The 13,249-nt window shown below is 37.5% G+C and overlaps 1 protein-coding gene across 6 annotated transcripts in view; it reads left to right on the top strand.

Annotated features, from left to right (window-relative positions):
* LOC111865893 (protein lap4) overlaps nucleotides 1-13,249 on the top strand; it is a 221,069-nt gene that overhangs the window by 68,436 nt on the left and 139,384 nt on the right. For all 6 annotated transcript variants that reach the window (XM_023854324.2, XM_023854326.2, XM_023854323.2 and 3 more), the window contains exon 10: nucleotides 1,599-1,774. In XM_023854324.2, coding sequence (XP_023710092.1) covers nucleotides 1,599-1,774 — 176 coding nt within the window. The remainder of the gene's footprint in view (nucleotides 1-1,598; nucleotides 1,775-13,249) is intronic.

Below are 13,249 nucleotides of genomic sequence, written 5' to 3'. Positions count from 1 at the left end.
TTCATTTTGGAGGGCATATGGCATGCAGCTAGTACTTCGCGGTGTATGCAACAATGTGTCCATTTAACAAGAGGTGCGAATTCCTGGATACGTGCAACCAAACCTTTATGTATTCCCGACATTGCCTGGGCACCATCTGTGCTGATACCTACACATTTTTCCCATTGAAGTGTATTTATAGTTATGAAGTCATTGACAACTTTGAAAAGGGCTTCAGCAGTTGTATTAAGAGTTAATGATTCACAGAACAAAAAATCTTCACAAACTTTATTTTCGTGTTCATATCGCACAAAAACTACCAAATTAGCATTATTTGAAATATCATGGCTTTCATCCAACTGCAACTCAAAGTAGTCACTACGATGTAACCGTTCTAGCAAAATATCTTTCACATTTTGAGCCATCTCGTTGATTATTCTTTTTACAGTATTGTCAGATAACGATATTAGAGACTCCTTGTTGACATGTTTTTCACTAAACAGGTTCTTTGTTATCGTTTTTGTCACAGGCTAAATTAAATATTCCCCAATTGTATGGCATTGTCCATTTTTAGCAATCAAAAGGGTGACTTCATAAGAGGCAGGAACAGCCTTTTCATTTTTTGTTCCACATACAATGTCCTTAACTATATTTTGTGAACCACAAAGTTGCAGTTTTTTATTTTGAAAATATTCTATTGGCTTATTAACTGATTCGTTTCGAGGTGGCATCTCAACTTCGACGGTTTCATAGATTCATTCAATAACACTTCGCAACAAAGAACACACTGTGGTCTGTCTTCACTGTCTTTATTCAGAACAGAAAACCCATTTGCAAATAGGATGGACAATATTTGCGTGATTTTTGAGGGAAGGAACTTTATCTGCACTAGTACTATTTTTGGCAACACTAGATCCACTCATATCGCCTGTCTTACGTTTCAACAATCCACACTTTAACCACCAATAAAATATCTTGGACAAACTGAAAATCAGAAGTTTCGTTGTGAACTCAGTTATTTGAACAAGAGCAGAAAAACTGAATATTAAACCAAGAAAAACACACTTGTATAATATTAAAAAAATTCACTACACACAAACTAATGACACACAGGTTGTTCACTCTGCCACTGAATGTGGTCAATGGTCCCAGCTTTATTCCCAAGCAAAGAGGGATGGATTTGGTGGGGAGGAGGGGGAGAATGGTCAGACAGCAGGTAAGAAGGACAACAGTCCACCCTGAAACACAGGTCTGAGATGCAATGGGCTGACCAAAAGAAAATGTCCTTGGAAAAAGCTACACAAATCGTTGGTTATTCACCTCTGCTTTACAAAAGGAAGAAGTAACGGTACCAACAGTCCTGTTAAATTTTACTTCAACCATGGGCCTCAAGAGCCAGAGATATACATTGCAAATATCCCAGGTGTGAGGAACATGATAAGATTAAGTTTAATGAAAATAAACTATCCCACGGACCCCTTTCGAATTACTCGCGGACTCCCGGGTCCGCGGACCACAGGTTGGGAACCACTGATGTAGCGTATATTATGGAACTGAAATGGCAGCCAACTCAAGTGTATGTTAAGTATCCTGCCCTGCTCTGGAATCTAATCTTTCAGGTTGCAGTACCTTCCATTCTCATTGACAAACTTGAATTTGAAGGCTGTGTGGCTGTCTGAGAATCAGGCTCAACCCATGCTGAAGTTTCAGACAGACCTTGATGAGGAAACAGGGGAACAAGTACTGACATGCTTTCTCCTGCCTCAGCTGGAATATCACCCAGAGAACACAGCTGGTAAGTACTGTAACCAACGTGAGAGGTTTGGTTTAGTTGTGGGGTCAATATCTCACATGTTGGTACGAGGCCTATTGCAAGTAGTTATTACTGGCATGAGAATTTTGCTGCTGCAAAGAATAGTGTGGAGAGCTAAATAAGTACAATGACAACTGTAACTTGGAATAGTGATGTCTTGTGTGAAATTACGTATCTTCCATCAGCAGTTAAAAGCATAGGCTCATATTTTCATGTGCTGTAATGAAGAGAACTTCCTGGAACCAAATGTCTGTAGTAGAAAGTGTTTGATTTATGAAGATTGAATTTGAATTGAGTTACGTTTGCTGTATGGAAGTGCAGACAGAAGCATGATGTGTCAGTGTTTTCATTCTGGTTTAGAGCAGTAGTAAGATTATGTTCTGCTGGGATGTGATGGTATGTAGTCTGGTAAATTTGCCATCTGTATATGTAATGTAATTTGGTGGAATAGTTAGCAACTGGATGGAGAAAGATTTATCTTTCACCCTTTCTTTGTTCTCCAAGTTCATTCATATCAGAATTTTTTGACAGGAAATAGTGGCCAGTTTGAATATAAAACAAATGTAAAAAGAGGTGAGAGATTAAATTTTTTTTGGGGGTGGTGACTTTTTTATCAGAATGTCATGTGTTAGAATAATGAATCAGTAGGACCACGTTATTTCAGAGAATATCTGGATTGTGGCTTCTGAGTTGCAGCTTTATTTTGAAAGGTGGACACTTTGTTTTCTCCAGTAAAGATAATAAAACAGAATTTGAGAAAAAAATACTTGTCCCATTATTATTGGTTTTGCCAGATCTTGCCACGGTTTATGTGACATGGCATAATAAATGAGAGTTTACTCGTATATACTGCATTTTATATAATATAATGTAGTTTCTTATGTTCATAATTTTCAGGTACTGTGTCATGTTGCTTTTTTACATATTTTACTTGCATTTTTAACTAATTTTGTTTGCAGGTGGTAATGATGTGTGTGCTATTTCAGGAGATTTGTGTGAGATTGTGTTTGTGATACTGACATGCTTGCAAATTGTAAACAGACTTATTGCAGTTTTATATTGGAAATGATTGGTGTTAAAAAGTACAAGACACCATAGTCTGGATATTATAAAATATATTTTATGCGTTGACATCAGTCTGTCAGAAGAGAGAAGATGCCTCTCATTCCTCCATTCTTCCTGCATGATTGTAACAGGTTTCCTACTTCATATGTTAGGCAAAATGTTAAAAACTGTGTAGTGCAGCATAACATAGCTATAAGACCTTTATGCTCACAGTCTTCAAGCGGGAATTACCTATTTTTAATTTCCTTTATGTTCAGTTAGTTTTAAATAACATTTTATTGTGGATGTTCCAAAAACATGTATGAAGGTGACTGTTTTGTGGGATGTGATGCCATGTAGTCTGGTAGATATTTACTGGTGTTCCTCTGAAGTGTCAGTAAACGCCTATCAGACTACACAGTGCCACATCAAAGAAGACAGTAACCTCAAATCTCTCATTGAACAGATTTGAACATGTGGTTTAAAATATCTAGATACACCCTGAGTTTATTCAGAGCATAGAGGAGTAAAGAAATTCCAAGATTGAAACTTGTTCTCACCTGAAAAGTAGTCCCTTGTTTTATTCATGAAAGCAGCTGTTTGGTATTCTTGAAATCATCTGCTTCATACATGAAAGGTTATGATATAGATAATAGTTTCTTGTTATATTATTTTCAGTACTAATTATTTCTTTCCATGTGTAGTGTATGTTACTTTATGTATGTCACTCTTCTCTTTGTGCTTGCATACTTTATGTTGTGCATGTCTTCTTATAACATAGATGTTACTCTTAATGCCAGCTTTAGCCTTTATAATGCTTCATTTATCTCATGGTTGTATTGTAATTTCTAGCAAAGAACTTCATGAGAAGGTGGTGAAAATATATTCAATCACTTATATTCATTGATGTTGGGAGCTACCTAATGTGCTGTATTATAGTTTTCTAAGCTTATTGCAAGTGTTGCATTGTGTGTCGATACCACTTTATGCCTAAAATTGCAATTTAAGATACTCTGTAATTATTGATTGGTTCAGTAATAAACTCCGTTACTTCAGTATTCCCTTGGTGGTGTAGATGTGTAATGTCATATTTGATTGTAAATACAGTTGTTGCTAACCAGGTGCAGTTTTGAGTATGTGCCATTGTTAAGTTGTGTGCCAGTTTACATACCTTATATTCACTTTAGAATATCTCTTGTCAGTAAATTGCTTACCATTTTGCTGACTTTGAATACTGAGGATTTGTTGTATGTTCCTGCAGTCATGTCTGACTTTTAATTGATTGAAATGAGATGTGGGTGAAGATCCCTTCTCTTTGACACCACTGAGAGATCGAAGACTTTGCAGGACCCCAGTCCCTCTTGATTACCAACATTATTATTACTGATCTATGTCATATTATTACTGTATGGTATCTTTGAACTAACATGTTTTTTTAACCCTTTCACTGCTGATTGGTGTCCAGCCATACCTCCTGTGTTAATTTATTTTTGCTGTTCCCCTTAAATATGGAAATCTAGAAAAATCACGTACAAATTAATTTAATATATACTCACTCTCATATTATGAAAATGGTTTTGGAACATTTGTGGATGTCATTTGCACTATCCCCATGATGACCATGAGTAGACAGTACATAGTGCAGAGTAACCACGCGGCTAGATAAGCAGTTTCTGAATTCTGCAGATGACATGCAGAGGCAGCAGAGAAATCTCGCATGAATTTAATCATTGTCATGGTAGGTGGAAGTATATACCAGCAATTTTGAATGTACACTCAACTCTCGATTATCCGGTGGTGGATAAACTGGTTTGCGGCTTAACCAGTGCTACCGGGGCTTTTTTTGAGGCTTATATGTTGTTTAATATTCATTCACTTTTGTTTCACATGGTGAGTTGTAACACTAGTTTCGTGTGAACCGAGCTCTGCATTTTCTGCTCCCGTTATGCTAACACAATGTTCTAGGGTAGGGGTGAAAGAATGCAAGGATTTGTGGAAAGTTTCAAGGACAGATACACCACCCCAATTAGTCTCTTTGTATCGATCTTCAAGTGTGTTAGCAAAATGTCAGGGTGTAAAAGGAAGCGTGTTGTGTTAAGTATTCAACAGAAACTTGTGTGAGCCGGGCTTTGAAATGTTAAGCAGTGACGAAACCGTAAGTTCAGTGGGGGTGCAGCCAGAAGAGCGGGAAGAAAGTGAAAATGAGGGAGAAGTGGACAGTGCTGCTAGTAAGAAAATATCATATGGTGCTGCTCTTAATCATTTGGAATCCTTACTAGGCTATCTTGAGAGTGAAGCGAACAGTCTATTAAGTGACAAGCTAATATTACGTAGGCTTTGTACGGATATCCATAAAAAGGAAAATGCTGCGAAAAAGCAAATGACAATATTAATATTTTAGGTGTTAAGTGTGAATATTCGTAAAAAGTGTTGGATGTTGTTGAACACTATGATTGAAATAATTAATTCATACTCCAGTGTAATGTAAAAAAAGTATTAAATAGGCCATGAGATGACATAAAAATGAGGTTGAATAAATTTAAATACAGGTAGGCCTATAGTAATTATGAAGGTACAGTATTACAGTACTACTTCTAATAAAATTTGTTTTAACCGGGTTTTCTATTAATCGTGATTTCCATCCCCACCATTATCCCGGATAATCGAGAGGTGAGTGTATTTGGAAAAATAGTTTCTAAATTCATACCTCTTGTAGGATTAGCAAGGATGCTGTGTTGCTACATAATGGACTCAGCATCCTAAAGGTTAAAATATAGGATACTTACATTTAACCCACTTTGTAGGTCTGCCCTAAAACCCCGATCTTATCATAATCCTCAATCCCTACCAATTGCTGGATTGTCACAGCCTTGTGAAATGAGGAATATAATCTTGATTGGGCAGGGATTACTATAGCCCAGTTTAGGTGATAAACTGCCTTGGGGTTTGTATGTTAATGCCTTAATGCCTAGTAAAAGCATGCACACTGCATTGGCTGTATGGCTTTTAAGTGCTTCATGAATTCTTGATGGAATGTATACTGCATGATACTGGCTGTTCTTTTTTTTTTTTTCTCTCTCTCATGCACATTAATGACATCTTGCTTTCGCTTGGATCTTAAAGGAATTAATGTGACGTCCTTTCTGTTTGATATCTTTAAGTTCACACACTTAATTGTTTAAATTGTTTCAGTTTTGGGGGTGGGAGATGGTTATGATGATTTCATATATACTCTCACAAGTAAATGCTGGATATGTATACATGTTGATTTTTATTTTTATGTGGGTATTTTCTATGGAAGACAAAATTTATGAGCTTGAAACAAACAGACCAACTGAGCGACTGCCACTAGTCGGGTAAGTTAGTGCCAACTTTAGTGGATAGAGGTTGTCGCATGGGCAGCACAGTGAATCCCCATGGCTATTAATTGCTGTTTTCTAGACCAGAGCTGCTAGTTCCTTCAATTAGCTACTCAGTTATCCTCACGAGGCCGAGTGGACCCCGTACCAGACCCACTACTTCTCAGAAAATATGGTAGCGCCCGGAATCGAACCCGGGACCTCTGGATTTGTAGCCAGGAACTCTGACCACTAGACCACAGATGTGGTCTGCTTGCAGACTCAAGCCATGCAGTTTTTATTTCTTTTGCGACAAACAGTAAGAACAAGAATATTAAAGACCTGTATAGAGAAATAAATGACTTTGAAGAAGGGTTATCAACCTAGAAGTAACTTAGTGAAGGATGAGAATGGCGATCTTGCAGATTCCCGCAACATTTGGATAGGTGGAAGAACTACTTCTCTCAGTTATTGAATGTACATAGGATTAGTGACATTAGGCAGATAGATATACATACAGCTGAGCCATTAATACCTGATCCTAGCCCATCTGAGGTTGAAATTGCTTTAGGAAAGTAGAAAAAGTATAAATTACCAGGTAGTAATCAAATTCTGGCCAACTAATTCAAGCAGGAGGTGAAATATACCTTCTAAGATCCATAAGCTAATTAATTCTATTTGGAATATGGAAAAATTTCCTGATCAGTGGAAGGAGGCTGTTATTGTGCCAGTTCACAAGAAGGGTGATAAAACTGACTGTGGTAATTATTGTGGGATATCACTGCTATCAGCTTCATACAAAATTTTATCCAGTATTCTTCTCTCAAGTTTAAGTCCATATATAGATGAAATTATTGGGTATCATCAGTGTGAGTTTCGACATTACAGATCAACTACTGATCGGATCTTTTGTATTCGTCAGATATTGGAGAAAAAATGGGAGTACAATGAGACAGTACAGCTGTCTAGAAATAAACACTGAGAAAACTAAGTATATGTTGCTGTCTCATCACCAAAATGCAGTGCATAATCAGGACATAAAGTTAGGTAACAGATGTTTGAAAATGTTTCCCAGTTGAATTATTTGGGAATGACTATAACAAATCAAAACCTGATTCAGGAGGAAATTAAGAGGAGATTGAATTCAGGTAATGCATCCTACCATTCAGTCCAGAATCTTTTATCTTCTTGTCTGCTGTCAAAAAACGTAAAAATCAGCATATACAGAACTATAATTTTGCCTGTGGTTCTGTGTGGGTGTGAAACTTGGTCTCTGATATTAAGGGAGGAAAATAGACCGAGGCTATTTGAGAACAGGGTGCTGAGGAGAAAATTTGATTGAAGAGAGATGAAGAGACAGGAGGATGGAGAAAACTGCATAAGGAGGAGCTTCAGAACTTGTACTTTTTGCCAAGTATATATGATATCTGCTCAACTCATTATTTACATATCCTTAAGATACGTGTTATTAGGCTGCTAAGACACTTGATGTGTGACCTAAACAAGAATTTATTTTTCAAAATTCTAAAGCGTTATCAGGTAGTAAATTTACAAGGCATATGTCTTGGATCAGTCTGTTGAATTATCAGTATGGCTTACATATACTAGGACTGTTTTTCCGCGTAATCGTCTTGGAGACAGATGCTTGGTTTTCTAGTCCTTGCCCCTGTCTTTCAACAGTCACTGTGCTGTAGTCCTAATTATGATGAATTTGCATATGTTGCTTCATCTCTATAAACAATTGAAGCAACATGTGGAGGGCCGCATTATATCTGATGGCAGTATGGGAACTACAGTGAAATGATGGTTGAAAGAACAGGGGGTAGAAATGTCCTGCAGCATGATTAATTTGAGTATTTAAGGAACTGTGTAGAAGACGGGTATGAGTCATGCATTGACATGTTACTCATCTGAGACATGTAAACTGTTTCAGTATATGTATTGAGATATCTTTTAAACATAACTTCCTGATGTCCTTGTCTTTTACAATTTGAGCTCAAACCATCACCCTTGTCCCTCACTGTTCCCATCACTAAGAATATTCTTTGTGAAGTGCGTGTGTAGAGCTGTGACTGCAAATGTTCAACAAGTAGTATCTCAGTTAATGGCCCTTGTGTGTCATCTGCCCATACATAGGAGGTGTAAATTATTGTTGTTTTTAACCCTTTTGTTGTGTATGAAAGAGTGTTGTGTATTTCCTCTGTGACTGCCAAAATTATGAAACCCTGGCATTTTCACGTTTTGCATCCTCCTTTTCAGTTGTCATGAAACCAGTGCATGCAGTGAAATAAATATAGAATTCTCCTTTATTTTATGAAAATTCAGGTATGATACTTAAAGAGATTTACCATATAGTTCAGCAGAAATCCTATAGATGTATCTGATTGTACTTACACTTTTGGGAGATAGCTTTCCAAGCCACTTGAAGATGGTGTCCATGCACGTGGTATCTCATCAAAACTAAATGGTTCATGTATAAGACTGTCATCTTATTTGCTTCGTAGCGCTGCTCACTTTGTTCTAGGCAATCTCTATCATTTTTTCCCCACATTTGAACTGCTCATCAGCTTCATCTATGCCTTTACCCTCTAGTCTTTTGTGTCCACACAGCACAGTATGAAGAGAGAAACTCCTATGTGTTGTTGATCCTTTATCATTTGTTCATTTTGTGTACTTGGAATTTTAATGTAAGCTTGATTACAAGATTTCAGATTAAGTAAAAAAAATTCTTTTGGTTATCAGAGAGTTTTTCTCAAATTGATTATCTTTCTGAGCAGAAAAAAGGGAAGTTTCTTATGTTAACTCTTTCTGTGTGTGTTCATGCCTGCAATCGCAAAACCCACCCAGATTACAGCAGGTGCTGGAAATTGTCTCTTTTATTATGCTTGCATTCCTTGTAGCTCCATAAAGTGTTCACATTCACTCGTTTAAGTTCCCATCCTAGAAAGAGACCAAGTTAAAACTTTAAATTCTTGTGTCCTGTGAAAGGCATGTAAGGGGAATGTTCAAGTGTAGCAATTTCTATCCACTTCCCCTTAAACAAACACTTGGATTTTTTTATGTGGGGGGGGGTGGTTCAGTAATGACCATATTTGTCCATTTATATTTACAGTTATATTAATAGTCTTTTCTATTTGAAACTGTTATGTGATGACATTTATTGTACGTGAACACTCATTTCATTTTGCATGTTTCATATATCGGGGCACATAGCTTAGTTGAGGCACTGTGCTACAACCTGGAAGGTTGCGGGTTCAGTTCCTGTTGAGGTCATTGAATTTTGCAATTGACTTAATCCTTCCAGCCTCAATGTGGCCTTGAGGTAGATTCAGGCTGTAACAGTACCAGGAATCTTCCTGGGGGCAGAGGGTGGCTGGCACATAAGACTGACCACCTCACTGCCATCTGTGAAGCATTTGTCTAGACAATGTGGGAGCCTTGATGTCTCACAACCCAGTGGGCCTCCATGGCCTGTTACAGGGATAGCTTTTCCTTTACCTTACTTTTACGTTCATATGTCATTTTGAACAAGAAGTAATGTAAGTGAATGTTAATACAATAGCAGGGCCGTGGGATTATGGTCGGCAGTTTCCTGGGGAACATTGAAAAGATGTTGTAATGAGTATAGGCTATTGGTCTGTCAACTGCACCACAAGTCTGAACATGTTTCACATGGGTTGGCATGACTAGCATCTATCCCTCTGACTGGATGGGCTGAGTGATTTACAGCAGACTTTATGATAATATCCATGTACATCTGTTGTCAAATAAATGAACTACCAGGTGACATTTTAACATGTCAAAATAGTTTACTGTCACTTGATTTGTTGGATATCTTGGACATTGACGTATCCCAATGTCCGAATTTTGTACTCACCATGCAATGAACAACATTTTTTTCCCTTATCCATCATAAATTAATGCCATTCAATGTAACATTTTGTACTACTGGTTTCTCTCCTAAAGACCTATTTGTATGCACAGAGCTTTTACCACCGCTTTATACACTGTAGGAATGTCTTTAGAAGCATGGACTCCTCATGAGAAGTTGCTTATAAAAGTACAGAGCGTAAGCAAATTAGTACTGAGTATGAATGACCAGTTCTGAGGTTAACTCCATCAGTGTCAACCCACATGCATATCCAGGTTGTTGTGTCTGTGTTGGCCTGATTAGTGTGCTGGCAGTTTGGTATTTATTTTCTGCCTAATGAGGAACTGTGGGTTGCATTATGTCACTCATATAAGTGAAGAAATTGCTTATACATTGTTGAATTTCTCATCTTTCTGTCTCTCTGCAAACAGTTGTGGCAAACAAATGAATGCTAAGTAGTAGTAGTAGTAGTAGTAGTAGTAGTAGTAGTAGTAGCAGTAAAAGTAAAAGTAATAATAGTAGCATATTTCTGCCATGATACTATGCAGGCAGCTGTTCTGTTGGAATGTAGCACCGAGAGGGCCAAAAAACATGAGTTTGCAGGAATATAAATCTGTAATTTATCAGGTTTGATTTTAAGTAATCAGAAGAAGGATAAATATAGTGTCACGTNAGTAATTATATCAGTCTCACTGTAACTGCAGCACACATGAAGTCTTCTTTGCACAGAATAATTCCTGAAATAAAATATTTTACTTCAGCANAAATTGCTTATACATTGTTGAATTTCTCATCTTTCTGTCTCTCTGCAAACAGTTGTGACAAACAAACGAATGCTAAGTAGTAGTAGTAGCAGTAGCAGTAAAAGTAAAAGTAATAATAGTAGCATATTTCTGTTCCANAGTAGTAGTAGTAGTAGTAGTAGCAGTAAAAGTAAAAGTAATAATATTAGGATATTTCTGCCATGATACTATGCAGGCAGCTGTTCTGTTGGAATGTAGCACCGAGAGGGCCAAAAAACATGAGTTTGCAGGAATATAAATCTGTAATTTATCAGGTTTGATTTTAAGTAATCAGAAGAAGGATAAATATAGTGTCACGTACAGAGATATTGGGTTTTTGGACTTTATCCATCGTCCTGGTTGTTAAGATAGCTAAGAAAAACACAACATTTCGGAAACTGGATCTAAGGAACCCAACAGAATAGGTGTTTTCCCTCACCTGAGGACGGAAACAGATCCAGTTTCCAAAACATTGTGTTTTTCTTAGTTATCTTAAAAACCAGGACGACAACCCAATATCTCTGTGTGTTATACACCATCATCAGGATCCTATAGTAACTATAGTGTCACGTGTGGGTGACTATAGATGGGGTTTGGATTGGCATTAGGGGTTTTGACCACTTTAACACATAACTCGTAACTATAAGAATTATAACCTTGTTGCTGATTTCCATACTACAGATTGCCAGAGCGCATCAAGTCTTCTCAGTCTTCACTAGCTGTATCCTGGCAGCGGATTATTTCAGCACAGTAATTTTACCAGGTTCACTGTAACAGCAGCACACATGATACAGCACTATCACTGTCACACACTCGGGTTCTCAGGCTTCTCTAGCTGTATCCTGGCAGCGGATTATTTCAGCACAGTAATTTTACCAGTCTCACTGTAACAGCAGCACACATGAAGTCTTCTTTGCACAGCATAATTCTTAGAATAAAATATTTTACTTCAGCGCTCTAAGAATTATCACAAAACTTAAATGAAAATGCACTAATCCATTATGTAATGAGATATATATTTTCTTTTCCATCAGAGGCCATGCCATGGCTCAAGTGGTTAGTCATTGGCTTCGCACCGCAGTGGCCCAGGTTCGATCCCTGGTCTGGTCAAGTGGGATTTGTGGTGGACAAAATGGGGCTTGGGCGGGTTTTCTCTGAGTACTTCGGTTTCCCCTGCCAATCTTCATTCCACCAAATTCTCCATCATCATAATCACCTGGGGCAGGCTACAATAGGCCAGTCAGTGGCTGCCGTGCTGATTGGACCCAGTTGGACTCCACCCCCCATGAAGCAAAAATTTTGTTTTCCATCACATATAATTTTACACCTGTCAAAGTAGATAAAGATACAGAAATGGAGGATGTCCCACAGGTTTGGAAGTATGACACTGCGTTAAATAGACCAGGAAACAAATGAACCAAGAATGTATGAGGAGTATGGAGTTTATTCTCAGTCTGCAGTCCAGTTGCTGTGGATGCCTTGATAGGTGCTACAGTCTTCACAAAAATTGCTGCACTGTTTTGTAACAACTGTTAGATTGATAGCTGAAAGTTTTGAAAGTCATATACCAGAATTTTTACATGGACATGCTTTCTCTGAAACACACAATTTACATGCAGTGATTCAGTAATCTGTAGGTCAAGGCCAGGTACAATCATAGCAGACCTTACAGAACCTGGCTCATTTTTTTGGCACGAGAAGGATTACTTGTGTTTCCTAGTAATTGTCTGCATGAAGGGATTGAAACAAAGCTGCTAATATAGATAGGAGACATTTCAGAGAAGGTTATAGACTTTGTTTCATATCATACATACACTTAATCAGAATATGATGATATCTGTGTGATTAGTATTATTGGAAGTCATTTGTATACCATTGGAGGTTCTTGTGGGCAATGAATCTTTGGGATCTATAAAAGATGGAATTTTCTTGACCAGCTGAGCCTTTGTTAACCTCTTGGAAAGGACTTTGCTCTGTTGAGTTTGTGTCACATTAAAAGTTCTTAAAATAATCAGAAATATGTAAGACTTGCAGTAAACAGTTCCTCATAGTTATTTTGTTATTTTTAAAAATTTAAATGCAAGAACTGTTTTGTTAGTTTGAAGCTTTTGCATTGAATTAAGTTTTCGTATTANACAGTAATTGTACCAGTCTCACTGTAACAGCAGCACACATGATACAGCACTATCACTGTCACACACTCGGGTTCTCAGTCTTCTCTAGCTGTATCTGGCAACTGATTTCAGTNTTAGTTTGAAGCTTTTGCATTGAATTAAGTTTTTGTATTACCCTCTCAAGAGTTCCATTTTCTTATGCTGGGGATTTGCATGCTGCACTGAATCTGTGATATTTGCTGTATTCTTACTGGTTTTGTCACAGCCTTCCTGGTGACTATATTGAAGCCAAGTAATTAGATTAAATA

Source organism: Cryptotermes secundus, unplaced genomic scaffold (assembly GCF_002891405.2).
Source record: "Cryptotermes secundus unplaced genomic scaffold, Csec_1.0 scaffold1670, whole genome shotgun sequence".
In the NCBI taxonomy this organism is placed as follows: Eukaryota; Metazoa; Arthropoda; class Insecta; order Blattodea; family Kalotermitidae; genus Cryptotermes; species Cryptotermes secundus.
Note: the sequence above shows the minus strand (reverse complement) of the source record. Positions and strands in the feature narration are given on the sequence as shown.